The 18454-nt window shown below is 43.6% G+C and overlaps 1 protein-coding gene across 1 annotated transcript in view; it reads left to right on the forward strand.

The window, feature by feature from the left end:
- The first annotated feature begins 2936 nt into the window (after positions 1-2936).
- The window catches only part of SWAP70 (switching B cell complex subunit SWAP70), a 40182-nt gene continuing 24664 nt past the window's right edge, over positions 2937-18454 (forward strand). The window contains exons 1-3 of the mRNA XM_050335968.1: positions 2937-3135; positions 11499-11639; positions 17018-17191. Of these exons, the coding sequence (XP_050191925.1) occupies positions 3037-3135; positions 11499-11639; positions 17018-17191 (414 nt within the window). The 5' untranslated portion in view covers positions 2937-3036. The remainder of the gene's footprint in view (positions 3136-11498; positions 11640-17017; positions 17192-18454) is intronic.

The raw sequence follows: 18454 nt of genomic DNA on the forward strand, positions 1-18454 counted from the left end.
TTTGATTAACCTACAGAAAGCTGGAGCAGCTGAGGCTTATATAAACCACTCATTTTAATGAAACATTGAAGCGTGGACTGCTAACCTAGTGCCCTGAATGGAACTATTTATATTCTGAATGGAAAACAAATCCCATTCTGGCAAAAGATTTTAGCATTTTAGCATGTTATTTAAATCGAGAATAACAGAAGCCAGCAAAAAGAATGAACAGAAAATGAAAAGCTGAATACAAGTTTTGGGTGTTGGGGTTTTTTTGTTGTTGTTTTGGCAGGTGTTTTGGTTTGGTTTTGGTTGGTATTTTTAGTTGGTCGGTTTTTATGTGTGGGGGTGTGGCAGGTTTTTTGTTGTTGTTCTTGTTGGGTTTTTTAACAATTTCTGGGGCATTTTGTTTTAATTTCCTTTTTTGTACTTTATTGTTTTTACAAAAATGAGCTGCCAAAAAATCACTGTACTCTGTTCAAAACAGAAATGAAGTCCCTGTCATTAAGAGATTCACGTGTGAACTATATTAATTGCTTTTCTTCAGTGGCATATCACAGAATCTAACTATATTTTAATGCACTTAAATAAGGATGTTCTGTGTTTACAGATGCTCAGCTACCAAATAAGATTTTTAGGTTATCTGCATATACAAAAGTAGTCTCTTTCCTTCTTAAGTGGAGTAGCTGTGGTGAAATCGAAGAAATGCTAATGTATTTCAAGATGTTTCTGGTAATATTAACAGCTGTAATGAATCAAGTTCCTTAGGAGATTTAATTAATATAATTTTTAATAATAATTGTGTAGCTCACACCATTCATCTTGAGGAAAGTGCATAAATAGTTTTTTGTGGATTCCAAAGGCCTGAATGGAGAAAAAGTTAAGAAAAAAGAGGGGAAAAAAGGCTGTGAGGATATGTCTTGTGAATAAGGGAGATTGTGTCTGACTGTTTTACTGAGAGACCACGACATCTCTGCTTGTGCTGAACTCTGCTGCCTGTCCAGCCTGGCCTCCAGGTCCATGTGGGACAAATTTTACCTGGTTCATGGTCCCAGAGGAGCATCCTTCATGTTTGGCAGTAGAAACAATGTATGGAGTTGGGTTTTTTGTAAGAAAATTCTGTAATTGTTTGAATGGCCAAAAGGGTGTAACTTTTCCAGAGGCAGGATCTGTGTGACATGCTGCACCTTGCTCAGAGATGCTGCACAGATCTGGGTTCCCAGCACCTCAGGAAACGTAAGGTTATCCACTCTGTTCTCCCCATTATAATACTAGCTCCAATAAATGATATTCTGAGTGATACTTCAGAGTCTGAGTGCCTTTCTTACTGGCATCATAAAGAACCAGCACTGCCTGGTACAAAACAGCCATCACATTGTACCTGCCAGAACTATTTCACTTGGACTGCTGTTTTTGTTCTGATGATGAAGTTAATCAAAGATTAAAATCAGACAAAACATAATTTCCCCCTCCCTTGTTTATTTATGTGTTTTGAGTTTGGGATCTTAATGGTTCGTTATCTTAATTATTTTTAATTATCATAATAATGGGATCTTAAAAGGTTCATGAAAGTGAAACCTTGACATGACCATGGGCTATGTAGTGTGACTGACAGTCACGTGCAGCGCTTAAAGCAGCCAGGATACATGGGTTCAGCTCCTACAGGCAGAAAGATGAACAGAAAACCCCGAGCTTTGCCAGCAGTTGCAAGAAATGTTGCATACAACAGCCTTATTTCTCAGCCTATGCCGGTCAGTAAGGATTAGAATGGTTTGCACCTTCTGATGCTAAGGCCATGCCCACCATCACTTTCTTCTTCTCACCCATTGTCCTTTACAGCAAAATAAGCTCACAGAAGTCTCAATTAGTGGCTAACATTTGGGCCTAGGGCTTCAGTGCCTTTGAGGTTTGGATCCTGTCTGTGTTGCTGACATGATTTATAGTGTTTGCTGTTCAGATCGAAATGCTGAAGGCACATGTCAGGTTGAAGAAAACAGCCATTCCATCATTTCTCTCTCCAGAACGTCTGAAGAAACGCTTTTTGGCCAAGTACGACAACCAACACTGCTTAGCTGGAAAAATAGAGATTCCATACACAGAAAAAAGGACTGCTGAGGTCACAGCATGTACATAATAAGTTGGTTTTCCTACAAAATGCAACAGAAATGCTACATAAACTTCTTTTGTTTTATAAATCTCAGTTAATTCTAAGCACAGCAGCTGCACTCAACAGTGCTTATTCCCAACCCACACCTTTAAAGAGGAGTTAACCCCTCTGCCAAAAAAAACCAACAAACACCCTACCACCCAAAAAAACCTCCCATCAACACAGCTCCTTCCTTGTGTCCACATTTTGTCCTGTTTCTGCTCTGGAAGTAGTGGAGAAGGAGGTTTTTTAGATCTCCCTCTGCACTGTTATTGCACTTCACTCTCTCCAGCTGCGTGCAGCCTTCCTTCCAGGCTGCTTTTTGACAGCCTTGGGACAGGAAAATTCCAAGAGGAAAGCTGCTCTCCTCAGTGTGTACATCCTGCTGGGAACGTTGCACCTGAGACTTCTGTGAATGGAATTTGTAGACTCAGTTGTATTCTAATTCTCCCAAAAGTCACAATTTTCTAGAGGGGAATTATTTGGAAATGTAAAGTACCAGGCTCATTGCTACCTTCAAGACAGCTTTCACTACCCTGCAGTACTTATTTGGCCTATCTAGTGACACATTTCAACAACAAGGCCGTTTTATTTACTATCTCAACTGATGCGTGAGAATCCTACCTGGTATTTTAACAGTACTGGAGAACAGCGAAGTGACTTAGAAAGGCGGGTGTGCAGCTCAACTTCGATGGCGATGCACCCCGGAGGGGCGCGGGGCAGGACCCGGGGGCTCTCCCTGGTCCCCGTGCCCGGGCCGGGCCGGCGGGGCGGGCCGTGCTCCCGGGGCGGCGCCTTCGGGGCCGGGCAGGGCCGGGCAGGGCTGGGCACCCGCCCCCGGGGCGGGCGCGGCGGGGCCGGAGCAGCGAGGGCAGAGCGGCGCTGGGAGCGGCGCGGGGAGCGGGCCGGCCATGGTGGGGCTCAAGGAGGAGCTGCTCAAGTCCATCTGGCACGCCTTCACCGCCCTCGACCTCGACCGCAGCGGGAAGGTCTCCAAGTCCCAGCTCAAGGCAAGCGCGGGGTGGCGGGGCCCGATGGGGTGCGAGGGGCCGTGACACGGCCCGGGCTGTCCCCACCGAGCGGCTCCACAGCCGGCAGGGGGGACGGGGCTGGGACCTGCCCGGGCTGGGCACGGGCACCCGCGTTCAGGGCTCTCTTGGGGCTGGGCGTTGCGTGTTCCCCACCCGGGCTGTGCTTCGTCCCACGGCATCGCCTGTGCCCGCGGCCCTGGGCGCCTCCGTCCCGCGGGAGGCTGGCCCGGACACCCCGGAGCCCGAGCAGGCTGATTTTCATTCAGCCCAGGCAAGCGCTTCGTCCTGCCCGAGATGTCAGTGCACAGACCCTTGTTGTGCTTCTGGTCCGCTCTCAGCCGCATGTCCTTGGTACCATTTCTGGCCAAAATCTTTTGTGGGGTAGCCACAAGGTCCCATCTATAGGGGTTGGCTGCGTCCAAGTGAAATTCACAGCTTGCCAAAGGGGAGAGCAAGGTTCCACAGTGCCCTCTTATTTGGATATAAACAGGAGAATTACTCAAGAGGCTCCAACTGTGCCATTCTTTCCTTAGCTTATACGCTGAAGTAGTGTTTGTGCTCTTAAAAGAGCTCTCAGGCAGCTCGCTGAATTCAGTCCCATCTTGGCCCTGCTTTATGGGACCATCTTGGCCTGGGAATAATAGCAGGAATCTGGCTAAATAAATATTTTGAATAAGAACGCAACACCTGTTGACATTTGGGACTGTGGGTCCTTGTACTGAGTGCTGGGGTTGTGTGGGACACAGCAGCTAGCTGAAGTTGGCGCCTTTCGTGGGATTAACTCCATGAGTGGCCGAGCTGTGGGCGGCATTTCCAAGTGTGGCTGGTAGCTAATGAACTTTGGTTTTAGAATTATGTAATGAGTGTCCAGAACAGGCAGCGTTCTGCAAGCAACCTGTTCCTCTTCTCCTTTTCTTCTCTCGGGGTGATCGGGCCGTGAGATAGAGCTGAACTTGGCCAGAAGTGACTGTGGGGCAGGAGCCAGGCGAGAGGCCAGACCTGACTGAGCTCAAGCTGAAAACCTGTGCAGGTTCCGGATCTTTTACAGGTGGCGTTGTGAAAGGGAGTATTTGTGTAGCAGTGCTGCAGGACTAACTGAAGCAGGTTGCAGAGAGGCTTTTTTTTTTTCCATCGACCTGCTTTTTAAAGAATCCTGTTTTCCTGTCACGCTGCCTTCCACACCTTGTGTGCACTGACGTGACACGTGTGCTCAGTGCACTCACCTGGGAGTGTGTCTGCAGCATGGCTGGTGGAAAAGCTGCAACGTGGTCCACAAGTGCTGGGCTGAATGAAATGGCTAAGGAAGCAGGCCAGAATGCTGGTGGGCTGGTTCTGCTCCTTTGCCTCTAAAATCACTGACTGGCCCAGGTGAACTAAAGCAGCAGTTGTATTTCCAAACTGAAGCACAGTGTTGTGCTCTGCTGTCTCACTAGAGCCCCATGTCTACAAACACTCGTGTTTATAAAAAAGGTAAAAAAATAAAAAGGAGAGGGAAATTAAACTTGTCTCCTTGTTACCTATCAGGCATCTTCCTGGACAGTTTTGCTATTTCCATCTGCCTGTGAGAGAGAAGGGATGAAAAAAATGTGGGGCTCTAGATGTCTGTGCAGTTCTGTCTGTAATATCAAGGCTCCCGAGGGAAGTGTCAAGTGGAGAATCTGGGAGTGCAGAAACAAGTCTGAAGTGAGGCTGCTGCCTTCTCCTTTGGCCACCAAGAATTAGTTTTCAGGAGACACAGGAAGGGGTAGAGATTGTTCTTCCATAGATTTTTTGTGGCAAATGATGAATGTGGTGTCAAACTGTGATAGTCCTGCTCGGGAGAAAAGGTGTGCGTGATGGCAGCAGCCTCGCATGGGTGTGTTGGAAAGGGCAGGCAGGACAGCAAAGAGAAGTTTCTATCTGATTGAGGTGGGTCTATGTTGTACTAAGAGGGCGTTTCACAATAAAGTATTTCTCATCCACATTACCATGAGGAAGATAAGCACTCTTGTAAAACGGAGAGATGATGCTTGGAGATAAAGAGGTTAGTAGAGATCTGTGACACTAGAAAAATGTTTAATAATTTAGTGAAACTAATTAAAAAAATAATAAAATCATATTTATTTTCTGAGAATGGTAGTGTTGTAACCTGATGAACCCTTCCCTCCTCAGTAAGAAAACTTACTGGCAATGAATCTTTGGTTTGTGTAATCCAGTATAAGGTGTTGCCATCATACTGAACAGATGTTCCTATATATAACAGGTTTCTTTGTAAAATACAGTGATTTCTAGTTACTCTGCCTAGAAGTGATCTTTGAGCCTTCCATAAAAATAGATAATTTTCTTTAAATACTATGAGAAAAATAAGTGTGTGTGTGTGTGTGTTATGTAGCTGAGACCCTACTGTGAAGGGTTTGCATCACACATTTGTTTTTAATACATCTGGAGCAAAGGGATGGAGGTGAGTCAGTTGGGTCTGGAGAAGCAGCAAATGCTTGGAGGAAGAACCAGGACTTGCTTGGAATAGTAAGGATTTATGAGATGTCTTTTATCCATTTGTATCTTTTGTATATGTTCTTAGCTGCTGAGAGAAGAGACAGTCAAATCAGTCCTCTGTGTAATTTTGAATATTGTCTTCTTCCAGTATGCACTGATTTTTTTTTTTTTACTTTTTTTAATCTGTAACCTTCATAAATTCTACTGTTATGCTGGCTGCAGATCTTATCCCTTTTTCTACACCAGCAGAAACATTTGTGTTTCTGTTCTTAAATTACAGCTTTAAAGCTGGACACAATCATGATTTTGTCACTGTGTTTCAGCACATTCAAACACCGATACAGCAAGGCTCAAGTGTCAGTTCTGTGTGTGCAGGTACAGCTGCTGCTGTGGTTTGAGCATGAGCTGCATGCCAATACCTTCTCTCCTATATTTAAATCCAATTTCATCTGCAATCTGCAATTTTAAAACTGACTTATTTTAAAAGTTTCTGTAATGTGCCAACATTAAATCCGCTTTTGTCTGGATCTTCAAACCCCGTGGTTTTAAATATAGTTGCACTTGACAGCCAGCAGAACTGCTTGTAGTGTGTGTGATTGGGTCTTGGAAAGAATACACATCAGTTAGTTTTTACACTCTCTCTGGAAGCTCTTGGTATGTTGCTTCGTGGCTTGTATCTGCTTAGGCAGTGAGTTTATTTGGCTCCTGTTGTTTTATGTGCTACATTGGGGAGGGTTTTCTAAGTCTTAGAGTCTTGGGTTCCTGGCGTGATACCTACAGAACGTGGATGGTGAGCCACTTGTGAACGTACTGTCTCATTTGGGCCCGTAATATGTGCGTGACCAAAGTTACTCGTTAGGCTTAGAAAATTTAAACTGGTCTTTTCTCATATCTGGGGTGTTTATAGGGTTATTATACCTCTTATCTTTGTTCTGCCTTCCTACTAAATGTGCAGTGAGTGGCCGGTGGGAAGAGGAAGAGTGGTGTAATCAGGGGCAAGAGGGATGGTCCGAAGGGAGAGGAAGACCTTGAACAATGTAGCAAGGCAGTGGCAGGGGTGAGAGCCTGTGACGGGTGGGCAGGACCCAGGCTGGACAATTGGCTTTGTGCAGCAGTGAAGGGGGGTAGGAAATTAGTCAGTGTGACTCACTATGAGAGAGTCGTACTCTCGTGCTCTTAACGCGGCTCAGAAGTGTCTATGTGAGGAATTCCGTGAGGAATTGCGTTGGTGAAGTGTGAGAGGAGGGATGCTCCTCTTCCACAGGAGGTCACAAACCAAGGCAACTTGTAGACCAAAACAGGGGGCATTAGGCAATGATGGGGCTGTGAGACTGTACTTGAGGGGAGCAGCTCCCAGTGGAAAAACAGGCCTGTTTAACCCTTGTCCTTGAGCCAGCAGTGTGCCCAGGTGGCCAAGAAGGCCAATGGCATCCTGGCTTGTGTCAAAGAACAGTGTCATCAGCAGGACTAGGGAAGTGATTCTTCCCTAGTGAGGTGAGGCACTGGTGAGACCACACCTCGAGACCTGTGTCCAGTTCTGGGCCCCTCAATTCAGGAAGGACACTGGGGTGCTGGAGTGAGTCCAGAGAAGGGCAACAAAGCTGGTGAAGGTTCTGGAATGCATGTCCAATGAGGAGCAGCTGAGGGAGCTGGGGGTGTTTAGTCTGGAGCAAAGGCAGCTCAGGGGAGACCTTATTGCTCTCTATGACTACCTGAAAGGAGGTTGTAGCAGGTGGGGGTCAGTCTTTTCTCCCAGGGAACCAGCAACAGGATGAGAGCTTAAACTCCGCCAGAGGAGGTTTAAGTTGGGCATCAGAAGGAATTTCTTCACAGAGAGGGTGATTAGATATTGGAACAGGCTGCCCAGGGAGGTGGTGGCATCACTGTCCCTGGAAGGACTGGACATGGCACTTGGTACCGTGGTGGTGTTCAGTCAGAGGTGGGACTTGATGATCTTGGAGGTCTTTTCCAAACTAATTGATTCCGTGATTCTGTTTTGTTCACTGGTTTCAGGGGAGATGTAGAAGAAGGGTGCAGTACACAGAGTATATTTACAAGGAGCTTTTCCTAAGGTCTAGGAATGGCAGGACAGAAAAGCAGTTCCCTCAGCAATTGGACAGAAGCAGGCTGACACCAGGGTGTGTCGGGGGCCAAAGGGGGCACGCTGATAATGAAGGCAAGAGGAAGAGTGAGCCCGTTGGAAATGGTGACAAGGGGTCTGTGAGTGCCCAAGGGCAAACAGAGCAAAAGAAGGAACAGCGAGGTGATGTGGGTGAACCTGAGCTGGTGGAGGCTGGGCTGGAATACTGGGAAAGACGACGTTGCACTAACCCCGGTGCTACATCAGTGAGACTCCGACAAGGGGCATATACGATGCTGCTTTCACACTGGTCATAAAAGGAAAAAAGGGAAAGCACTTGTGAGTAGCCTTATTTTGGCTGGCTGGCTGCTGACATGGATGTCAGGGAGAGATGAGCCAAGAATGTCTTGGAATGAATTCACACAAAGCCTCTGAATGGAGCTGTCGGGATCTGTGATGCCAACATTTTACAATCCGAAAAAGAGACGGGGGAGGGAGAAGACTCCCCTGACAGATGGAAAAGAAAAAGAAAAAAACACCAAAGAAGCTGACAATAGCAACTGCAGGATTAGTCTGCCCTGGTAGTGCTCCTACTGTCATCTGGGCCAAATTTTTGTTGCTGAGCAATAAGTAGTCCAGCAAATCTTCCCATTCCCTGTAGAAACACAGGTCACTTTTATGGACATGGTTAAATGGAACTACTCAGATGGTAACAATTCAACACGTGCTGAAGTTTTGGAAAATAGGAGCTCAGAGGGGAGCAGCTATGGCAGAGTAGAGCTGAATGTAAAGCAACATGAAATGGGCCACAAATAAAGTAAATCCAAAGTCTGTGAGGACCTTCGGTGTTCAGCTGGCGTGTTTCATCTGGATATTTGTATTTAGAGCAGAACGCCTGCAGTGTTCCCAGGGAAAGATGGCATGCCACTAGGCATCTTTGTTACAAAACTCCTCATGGAAAGTGAAGGAATGACACCTGGAGTACAGTGGTGTCATGAACCCTGTGCAGGCTGCTTGTGCTGTCTCATGGACTCCTGTTTGGGGAGCCCCTCTGTACCCGTGTGCTGCAGCACAGAGATGAGCCTCCGGGCTGGGGTAGGAGTTGGCTCTGGCGTGAAGGTAGATTGTTGAAAGTGGCATCCAGAGCATAGTAAGTGAGGAAAGAAAAAGCTGCCTAGCAACCCTGTGGGCGTGGTGAGGAGGGGAATAATCCTCAGTGGTGCAAAACTTCTTCATGGTTCATGGAGTTTCTGCAAGACGAGGTGATTTTTTGTACCCTAATTAAACTAGTGCTCATCTATTTTTTTTTTTTTCAGTTACTCATTAGAATAGAGTATCTTATGGTCCAGATAATGTGTTTTGAGAGAACCAAACAAAACGAGACCTCAGTGCAGAATTTTTCAGGCTTACCCTGCAACTGAAGAATTCAGCTGGCGCTTGGCCGCGTTGGAGAACGGCAGGCTTTGGCAGGCACCGAGGAATTTCCTCAGTTATGAAAGGAGAGCACTGGGCACAGGAGAGATCGCAGATAAGGCAGATATTAGAAAATCATTGAAAGTGGAATTCTTTCCTAGTAAATTGCTTGCTTAATGTGGAAACCACCTAGGTTTCTGATAGTCCAAGCACAGCAACCAGGCTGAAAAAAGGAGAAGAGAAATAGGTAGAAAGGACGTGATAAGAAAGTATTTTATTGAGACTTCTAGTTTACTTTGGTAGTAAGCTTAAATGAGTTTTGCTTTTAGAATATTTTTATTAGCTGAGTATTTTCTTTTGTTATAGTACCAGCAACTACAGTGTGGTTGGAAAATGGTGGTCATCTCTCTCTCTCGGAAATTCAAGAATTCCTCAGGCTTCTATAAATAACAACAGAAGCCTTAAATAGAAGGGGAAACACATATGATAGTATGTTCCCCCAACCCATATGTAAATCACATGGACTCAATTATTTGATTTGATGTGGTGGTTAGAAATAAGGATAGACTGAAGGAAAATACACCGTTGATAAAGGGTAGTGTGAAATATGATAACTTTTAAATGGTGTTTTGCTGCTTTCTGAAATGTAGCTTTTGTTGTAGTATGGCTGATGCTGTTGTTTTAAGTGTTTTTAAACTTTTACACCTCATTAGCTCCAATGCCTTAGTGCTAGCATTCTTCACTGAAAATATGTGTTTCTCATGGAAATGTCTATTCTTCTAAAAAAAGTTTAACTTTGGAGGTATGTAGAGAGGAATTCTCCTCTGATCTAATCATGCATTTTGGGCACAATCCTTGTAGAATTTTCTGCTAACTAACTCAGATTCTGCATATCTCCTTATCATACATAAGAAAAGTAAATGTACTTTTGGGGGAGGGAGGGTGGGTGGGGGAAAGCCCAGACATTTTAAGTGTATAGCATTGGTTTGATTTCCTAGGCTTTCAGAACTTCAGACTTTCACTTCTTGTTTTGCAGCTAGCTTCATCTTGACCACTGTAGACATGCTTATAAATTTTCTACACATTTTTTTTACTGCTTTCTGTTTGCATCATTTGGGTATGGTTTGTGGTTTTGTGTTTTTTTTTTTTTTGGTTGGTTGGTTTTTTTAATTTGGATTTTTAAATTTTATGAAAAACTAGACCATATGCCAAAATTCAATTGCAGTCTGTTCCATGTAGTTGTTGATTTAAAAAAAAATAATACCACCAGCAGCACACCTTTTCAAAAGATGGGTTCTGTTTTACTTCTGCTTAATTTTGTTTTACCTGTGCTTTTTGCCTTTGGTACATTTTTTCCAGGCAGACCATTCCAGGGGGTGTGAAGTTAAATCCTTAAGCCAGTTCGTGTAGCTGGTACATGGTCTCCAGAGGCTCAGCTCTGCATCATGCCAAGGGAGAGGGCTTCCCAGTGACAGCATGCTTAGGGTGAGGTGGGCAGGACTGACCTGATTCCAGTGTGAACAACGAAAGGGATGGTGCTTTGCCTTTTCTAGGGAAAGTGCCAGTGGCACAGGAGTTGCTGCTGCTCAAGCTCTGCCTTCCTGTTGGCACTGAGGTGTTGGTTTGAGTGTGCAAAGCTCAGCTCAAGCTGAAGGAGTTGAGGTGTGTCGGCTACCAGTTAGTTTTCAGTAACTCAGTACTTCCTTAAAATTAGTCAAGTGTGTAGTCTCTTCTAGAAGGTCATTTCTCAAGAACAGACGTGAGTGCTGGTGGCTGTTATGCTCTTGACATAATTCATGCAAATACCTTTTTAAAATAAAAATTTGAGAAGCACGCCTAAACCCTTCCCCTTTCTGTAACGTTACTTTTCCTTGCCAGCTGAAACGTGGGGTGAATGTTGAGAAGCAGCCCAAAAGCAGATGAGAGAAATCCATAGTTAATGCTTTAATCTGACTGGTCACTTCTTAGTAAACGAAAGTTACATATTGAGTTGTTTTCTCTGTTACTCATTTGCAGTAGATATAAATATTTATAATTTCAAAGGCTAGGTGTTTGTGGTTGTTTTCCATAGCTATATCTGATTTCACTCTGTAAATACTACTCTGGTATTTCTGTGTGCCTCTCCTGCTTTACAGCCCCATGGGTATATGTGTACAAAGGGGAGCTTCTGTAGCAGCCTTTGCAGGGCTGTAGGGCTGGACCTCTCTGTGCTCACACTGCTTCTGGAAATGTGCAGCTGTCTGAAGCCATTGTTCTAGTTCTGTTTTGTTTTTTGACAAAAATTCATGGGGCAGAACTTGTGCTGACATCAAAGTGTCACTTTGCACGTGGTTAAGGCTGACAGCAGTGTCACTGGTATCTCTTCTGTCCCTAGGTCCTTTCTCACAACCTGTGTACAGTGTTAAATGTCCCCCACGACCCGGTGGCCTTGGAAGAGCACTTTAGGGATGATGATGAAGGGCCAGTTTCCAATCAGGGCTACATGCCTTACCTAAACAAATTCATCTTGGAAAAGGTAAGTTTTGAATTAGTGCTGTTGTTGTTTTTTTCTTTTATCAGTTGTTGTTATTGGAGTGTCTTTACAGAAAACGGGTGTGAAGACACTGGTGGTGGTGGGGTCATGGTGGGGCGGGTTCTCTGGAGAGCCTGTGCCTAAAAATGGAAGGGTGCACTGTTTTCTACTTCTTTCTTCTCTCCTTGGTTTCTGTTTCCTGTTACATCTGGCCCTTGTCTAAGCTGTGTTCATGCACAACCATGTTCATATCAGTAAAGCACCTCAGCTTGAATCTATCAGAAAGCGTCTTGGAGCTCTAGATTGTCCTACTGTATCCTACAGCTACAACAGAATGTTGTCACAGACTCCTTTGCAAACAGAAAGGGCAAAAATATCTTCTATGTTCTTCACAACGTATTCTAATAAGTACATCCTTTCAGATAAGTTACAGTGGGTGACATTAGGCAGCATTGTTGAGTTCTGTCTTGCAAGTTTTTTCCTTTCGTGTCTTCACTCTTTTGCTGTGCCTTGTTTTGGGGGAAACCCTGCTACAAAGCCAGCAGGGTTTCCCCTGCTCTCCTCTCCACTGTGTTCTGAGAGGCAGTCACTGAGTTTGAAAGTTAAAAAAAACCCAAACAATTATCTTCCTGCTCTTTTTCTGAGAGCTGATGTTGTGATACTGCACTGGACAGTAAAAAGCAGCCCCCATGGTAGTGCTACTATGAGCTTCAGTACCACTGATTTCTCATACACTTGGGGTCAACCCCAGAAACCCTCAAGCTTTGATGTTGTGGCTGCAGAGATACAGAGCTGTTTGCTTTCTTTTATTATGCTAAAAACTCCTGAATCGACACACTGTCAAAAAGTCCGAAGCAGCAATTGCAGATGATGCAAACTCCTTAGCCCGATTGGCTGATTTTTACTCATTCTTTATTCTACATGTAATACTGGTGGAAAATGTGAGATATATATATATATATATATATATATATATATAAAAAATGCAGTCTGGCAGCTTGGAAACAGTAGAAGCATACCTAGCTAAGACTTAAGAGCTCCTCTGCTTCTCTGGTCTGTGTTTCTCTCATTCCCAGAGAGTATGAGAGACACCCCAAGAGTGTTCTGTTTGATGTGTGGGAGTTGTTGGCCATTAATACACAAAAAGGTACCAGATTAGTGTCTTGATTGTTTGATGCTGAAGACTCTTGCTATGTCCCTAAGAAGTTGTGATCTCATTTCTGCTTCGTGTTGGCAGTCTGAGCTCCTGTAAGCTTCAACAGAGAGCAAGCAGTTTAGATAAAAGTTCTATGAAAAAAGAAAAGGTCTTAATTTATTTTGACCAAAGGATTACAGTGGGAGAGGCTGAGCCACAGTCTGCTTATATTATTTGTAGGCAGTAGCAAATCATTAGGTTAAAAAAAAAAAGAGAGATGTGGAAGGCTTTTTCAAATATAAAAGTGCTTTATTGTTAACGGGTGTTTATAGGAAAAATAGTAAGGAAATGAGGAGCAATTGCATTTAAATAACATTTTAATTCGAAAATGACAGACCCCCTATGTAAGCAAGTAGGTGAGAATTTGCAGTGTTTAGCTGCTCTGGGATACCATGGTAAAAACAAAAGACAAGCTACCTTGCTTTCTCATGAAAGGAAAGAGCGTGACTGTATATAGCTTCTGGTGTTGTTTTTTCAGACACTGATCTGGCCTTATATATACCTGATATACCCGTGCCATTAGTTGATCTTTAAAGATCAAGGAACAGGATTAAATTACCTGTAACTTCACGTTATTTAGTCCTGGCTAAATGCTTGTAAACAGTTTAGATATATACTATTAAGAATTAGTGCCGTTGTTTTGACAGAAGGCTTTTTGGATGGGAAAAATCTTGACTGTGACATCTCTTCTTTTAGAGATGACTCTACGTCAGTGCCAAAAACCAACATGCAGTGGGATGAAGTCACTGGTTCATAGCACGTCTCCTTTGTTTAAAACAAACAAGCAAAAAAAGCACACAAGAAACTCCTTCTTTCTTCACTCTTCCAAGGCGTAATCTGTTCTTTTAGGTGGGGTGATCGTAGCAGAAATGCTATTAGTCTCTGCTAGTGAGCAGAGCTACTAAAGAAGGAGTGATTCTTTATACTCCCAAATACAGAGGAGGTTCTCTCAATTACCAGTCATACATCTCGTGGTAAATTAATTGATTTGAGTAAGAGCCACCTGCTCAAGAGAGATATTTTTTTGATCTCAAGATATTTTGCTTTATGACTTTCATAAAGTGTTTAAGGAACGAATTCTTAGAACTCTGCTAAAACTATGTGACTGTGACTTACAATTTTATTGAGAAGACTTTGTAACCTTTGAAAATAACTTCTATTGTACTCTGAAACACAGTTGTAGCTTTTTATGTTTTCTGGTGCTGGCTTATCCTGTGTGTTACTCTGCACTAAAACCTTTTTATATTGAACGAAGAAATCATCAAGAAAGACACAATTGCCAAGAAGACCGAGGTAGTTAAATGAGGTAAATTGGTTGCAACTAATTTTCCTTTATCCACATAGGGAATTTTAATAAACAGTTTGAATAATTAGTGTTACCTAATTGATGGTTTCCAGTATCACACAGCTTGTTACTTAGCAGATAGATGTATTTTCTTGCATCTGAAACAAAATCTTTCTTGTTCTACGTTTCTTTCAGCTGTCATTTGCCAATACAGTCTTTTCATAATTTCTTTTCCTTGGTTTCATGATTATATTTTAGCATGTTCTGTTATTTTCAATCTATATCTTTAAATACCAGTTGAAAATGTTTCCTTTTCAGCGATAGCGATGGTGCTGTTTTACAACAGGCCTTATTTATAGCCAGGGAGAGTCGTAGTGGGGGGAGACAAAGAAAGACATTGTTCTAAACCTCAGGTTATCTCATCTTCCAGGCAACTTCATGAGTGCTAGTTACACTACCAATGCTTGTTATATTTTTGGAAAGCTGAGGCTTGTATGCTGATGTAATTATTGTTCCTGAATAATTCCTAATCAGTGCCTCTGCTCTGGATGACACGTGGGCTCCACAAAGTCCCTTTCAGAATCAAGGCTGTAAAAAGGACTTACATATCTAAAATGGGACCGGTGGCACAGAAGAACCTATTCCCCTGTGGCAAAATGGTTCTGAAACCTCCTGCACAGTCCTGGTGGCAGTAACAGGTGACCTGGGCTCTGACACGAGTTCCTGAGGCGAGTGCAGTCCGACTTTGCTGCACTTGCCCAGCCAGGGCCTGTGCCTTTCTCCACCCATCTCCCTGTGGTCACTGATTGCTGCCATGCCTTAAAACATGAGCTGCTCCGAGGGCATCCCATCTTATTTACAGTGCTTAGAGCACTTGCCAGGTGGTGGCTGCAGGAAAGGAGGTTTCCCGCCCTGTTGGCGTCTTCCTCGGGAGCAGCGTAACCACTAGGACATTACCAAGGTGGAACTGCTCATCTTCTGGGTGGGAGAAGCTGTTCCAGAAAAGAAGTCAGGCTTCATTGGGCAGGGTGGGGAGGACAGACAGAAAAAGCACAGGCAAGAGTAGCCAAGGGATGAAGCTCTGCCAAATACAAGGAAGGAGAAGGAAACATGGCTTCTAGCCCTTCTTCCAGAGGGTGTTTGTTCTCTTAGTTTGTGTTTCATTCAGGACCCATGTTTCTTGCACCTCTCATATTAGGAGGGGCTGAGAAAGTTGGAATTGTTCAGCCTGGAAAAGAGAAGGCTTTGTGGTGACCTAATTGCAGCCTTCCAGTACCTGAAGGTAACTTACAGGAAAGATGGGACAAGACTATTTGCAAGAGCATGTAGTGACAGGACAAGGCTTCAAACTGGAAGAGAGTAGGTTTAGATCAGATATTAGGAAAAAAATTCCTTACTGTGAGGGTGGTGAGGCACTGGAGCAGGTTGCCCAGGCAAGCTGTGGATGCCCCATCCCTGGCAGTGTTCAAGGCCAGGTTGGATGGGGCTCTCTGAGTAACCTGGTCTAGTGGAAGGTGTCCCTGCCTGCAGCATGGGGGTTGGAACTAGATGATCTTCAAGGTCCCCTCTCAACCCAAACCTTTCTATAATTGTGTGATTCTGTGATTCCTGTGTGAACAAGAACATGAAGTAGCTGTAGCAGCTGTGGCTCCTACAACTTCCACCTCATTCCCAGGGCAGTTCTAGCTTGGAGCTGGCCTCTTACATGAGCACTGACATTGGTGGCCCACTCTGCAAGCTTGCAAAGTCTATGGTTTTCTTTCATAGGCTCACTTTTATGCCTGGAAACTGTTCTGTAAAGTGCTTCTTGGCATGGGGTTGGTTTCTAGTTTACTTCTGCCTTTTTTTCTCTTTTTCCCTCCACCCACATCAGTTCAGTGACTTCCTTAGTCTGTGTTTGACTTGGCCGCTGTGGCTCACCCTCCGCTATATCTGACCACTTACCAGAGTGGATAGGAAATCATACAGTTGGCTTTGGTGTTCTTGAAGCATCTGAGATGCATTCTCAGGCCTGTCTAAGAAAATATCACTGACCAGTACTGGTGCCATTACCACAAGAGGTACAAGAACATGTTTCTTAGACACATTTTCCAAAGTCTCAAAGGCAAAACATGCCTTTATCAGTTACGTGTTGGCAAAGAAATATCATTGCTGAGCTGTAGGGAGATGATAAATAGGTTTAATCTGTAACATAAATGAGGGTTTAAAAGGAAAACAGAGGACACTAAAGCTCCTGCATATGCAAATAATTCACTGATCAGTATGTCCGGTTGCAGGGTACAATAAAGGATAATGAAAACAGGAGGCATTTTTTTATCAGTGAGGTGAATATTTGCAAGTCTGAGAACAGGGGAAGGTTTAAAGTGGATTAGCAGTCAAGAAAAAATGACTCTGTGAATATCCTACAGGAGTTACGTTTGAGTAACGTGAAGTGGAAAAACATATTACAGGTCTTTCCCAGCTGTTGTTCCAGTATTGCCTGTAGCATATCCACATTATAGTTTTGGCTGTGCTGGTTTCCAGATTTGCTATATACAATCTCAGTAACCCGGTGCAATAGAAGGGCAGTTGGAACTAAGACAGTTCTGAAGATGGTTTGGAAGCTAAAGCTAATGTGCCAGAGGAAATGCAGAATGCAGTGTAGCCTCCTTCCCATGAAGTCAGGCTGTTATTAACTCGACCAGAAATTGGAGGTTGGATGTTAATTTTGCTGGAAAAAAGTCCTTATATGACTCCACGCAGACTAGGCTGCTACCATGCTCTTTTTGGACCTTGATTTGTTTCTTGCAAACTAGAATTTTCTTGCTGCTTTTTGTATCCTGTTAAACTTTGTCTGTCTGCTATTCTGTGTCATTCGTGCGTATAATTTTTTGTTGTTGTTGTTCAATTTCTTCTTTTTAGGTTCAAGGAAACTTTGACAAAGTTGAATTCAACAGGATGTGCTGGACTCTCTGTGCTAAAAAGAACCTCTCTAAAAGTCCTTTGCTGATTAGTGATGAAGACGCATTTAAAGTGTGGGTTATTTTTAACTTCTTATCAGAGGACAAATACCCTTTAATCATTGTACCTGAGGAGGTAAGAAACAAAAACTTAAGCTATTTAACAGCAGTTTGCTTAATGTCCCAGTTGAACTATGTTAGTTTTCTATTCTCTAGATATTTAAGAGAAAATGTTTTTTATTATAAAACTTCTATTCCCCTTCTTTTAATAATGTAAGGCCTTGGGTGCATTTTTCTTGTCTTCCAGGGTGCATATATGGGGATTTCCACAGGATACTTTGTATATTGATAGCTCTGTGTGTCTGTCGTTTAAACAGCCTGGACTAAATGGAATGTGCTGCTTGTCCTCAGTAAATAGCTTATTTTGCTTGTTGTGAGGACCGACTGGTGCTGGGGACACAAGCTCCTGTACCAGCACTCAGAGCTGGTGAGGTTCTTGCTTCACTCATGAGTAGTTCATGGATGTGATCTCTAATCACTGTGCTTGCTTAGAGGTAGTTAAAATTTTGCACAGCTGGTACATCGGTGTGATTTTGAAAAAAAAAAATCCCCCCCCTCTGTTCTGTGTTACTGTGACTTGCAAGATGAGTGTTCAGTCTCATGTCACCCTCCTGATGAAAAGGAGACATACAGACTTTTCTGATGATGTCTGTTTCTGATCAAAAGCAGCCACCACCTGAACGTTTTTGCTTGAAATAATAATAGCACAGAGATCTCTTTAAGTTCACCAACAAGTATCAGCAGTGCTCAGATAGGTATTTTAACCCTAAAGCAAGATTTCAGTATTTGTACTATTCTCCCCTTAGGGAAGGGTGGGGAAAGAAGCAGAAAGATCAGAACTGTAGGCATAAATAATCCCTTGCAAAACCATGTACAGGAATCCCAGGGGTTTGCAGTTTAGCACTGGAGTACTGAATAATAAATATTTGCAAATTGCTGAACAGCCAGAGATCAAAACAGTGTGATTAACATGCCACTAACAACGTAACCGTTGGGCTCCAAGGTGTTGTGCCAGACCATAAAGTACAGATAACTTGACTATCAAAATAAACTGCTCAGTTTTGCTTTCTTACTCACTTTTTAGCAGGAGACTTTCATTCTGTACAGCGTTTCTGTTTTTGCCAGTCTGACCCTAACTGGCGTGCTATATTCCCAGGAGAAATGGGACAGTCTTCTTGCTTGCTTTCCTCTTTTTGATGTTGGTTCTGGGAGATAGGGATTATGGTTCTAAAAGGTAGAACAGCTCCCTCCTTAATGTTGCCAGATTTGGCTTTGGCAGAAGGTCAGAGCCACTAATAAATGTGAAAACTGGGACTCGGATCCAGGCCTTTGACTTGCC

Source organism: Myiozetetes cayanensis, unplaced genomic scaffold (assembly GCF_022539395.1).
Source record: "Myiozetetes cayanensis isolate MyiCay16 unplaced genomic scaffold, myiCay2020 scf6-25, whole genome shotgun sequence".
In the NCBI taxonomy this organism is placed as follows: Eukaryota; Metazoa; Chordata; class Aves; order Passeriformes; family Tyrannidae; genus Myiozetetes; species Myiozetetes cayanensis.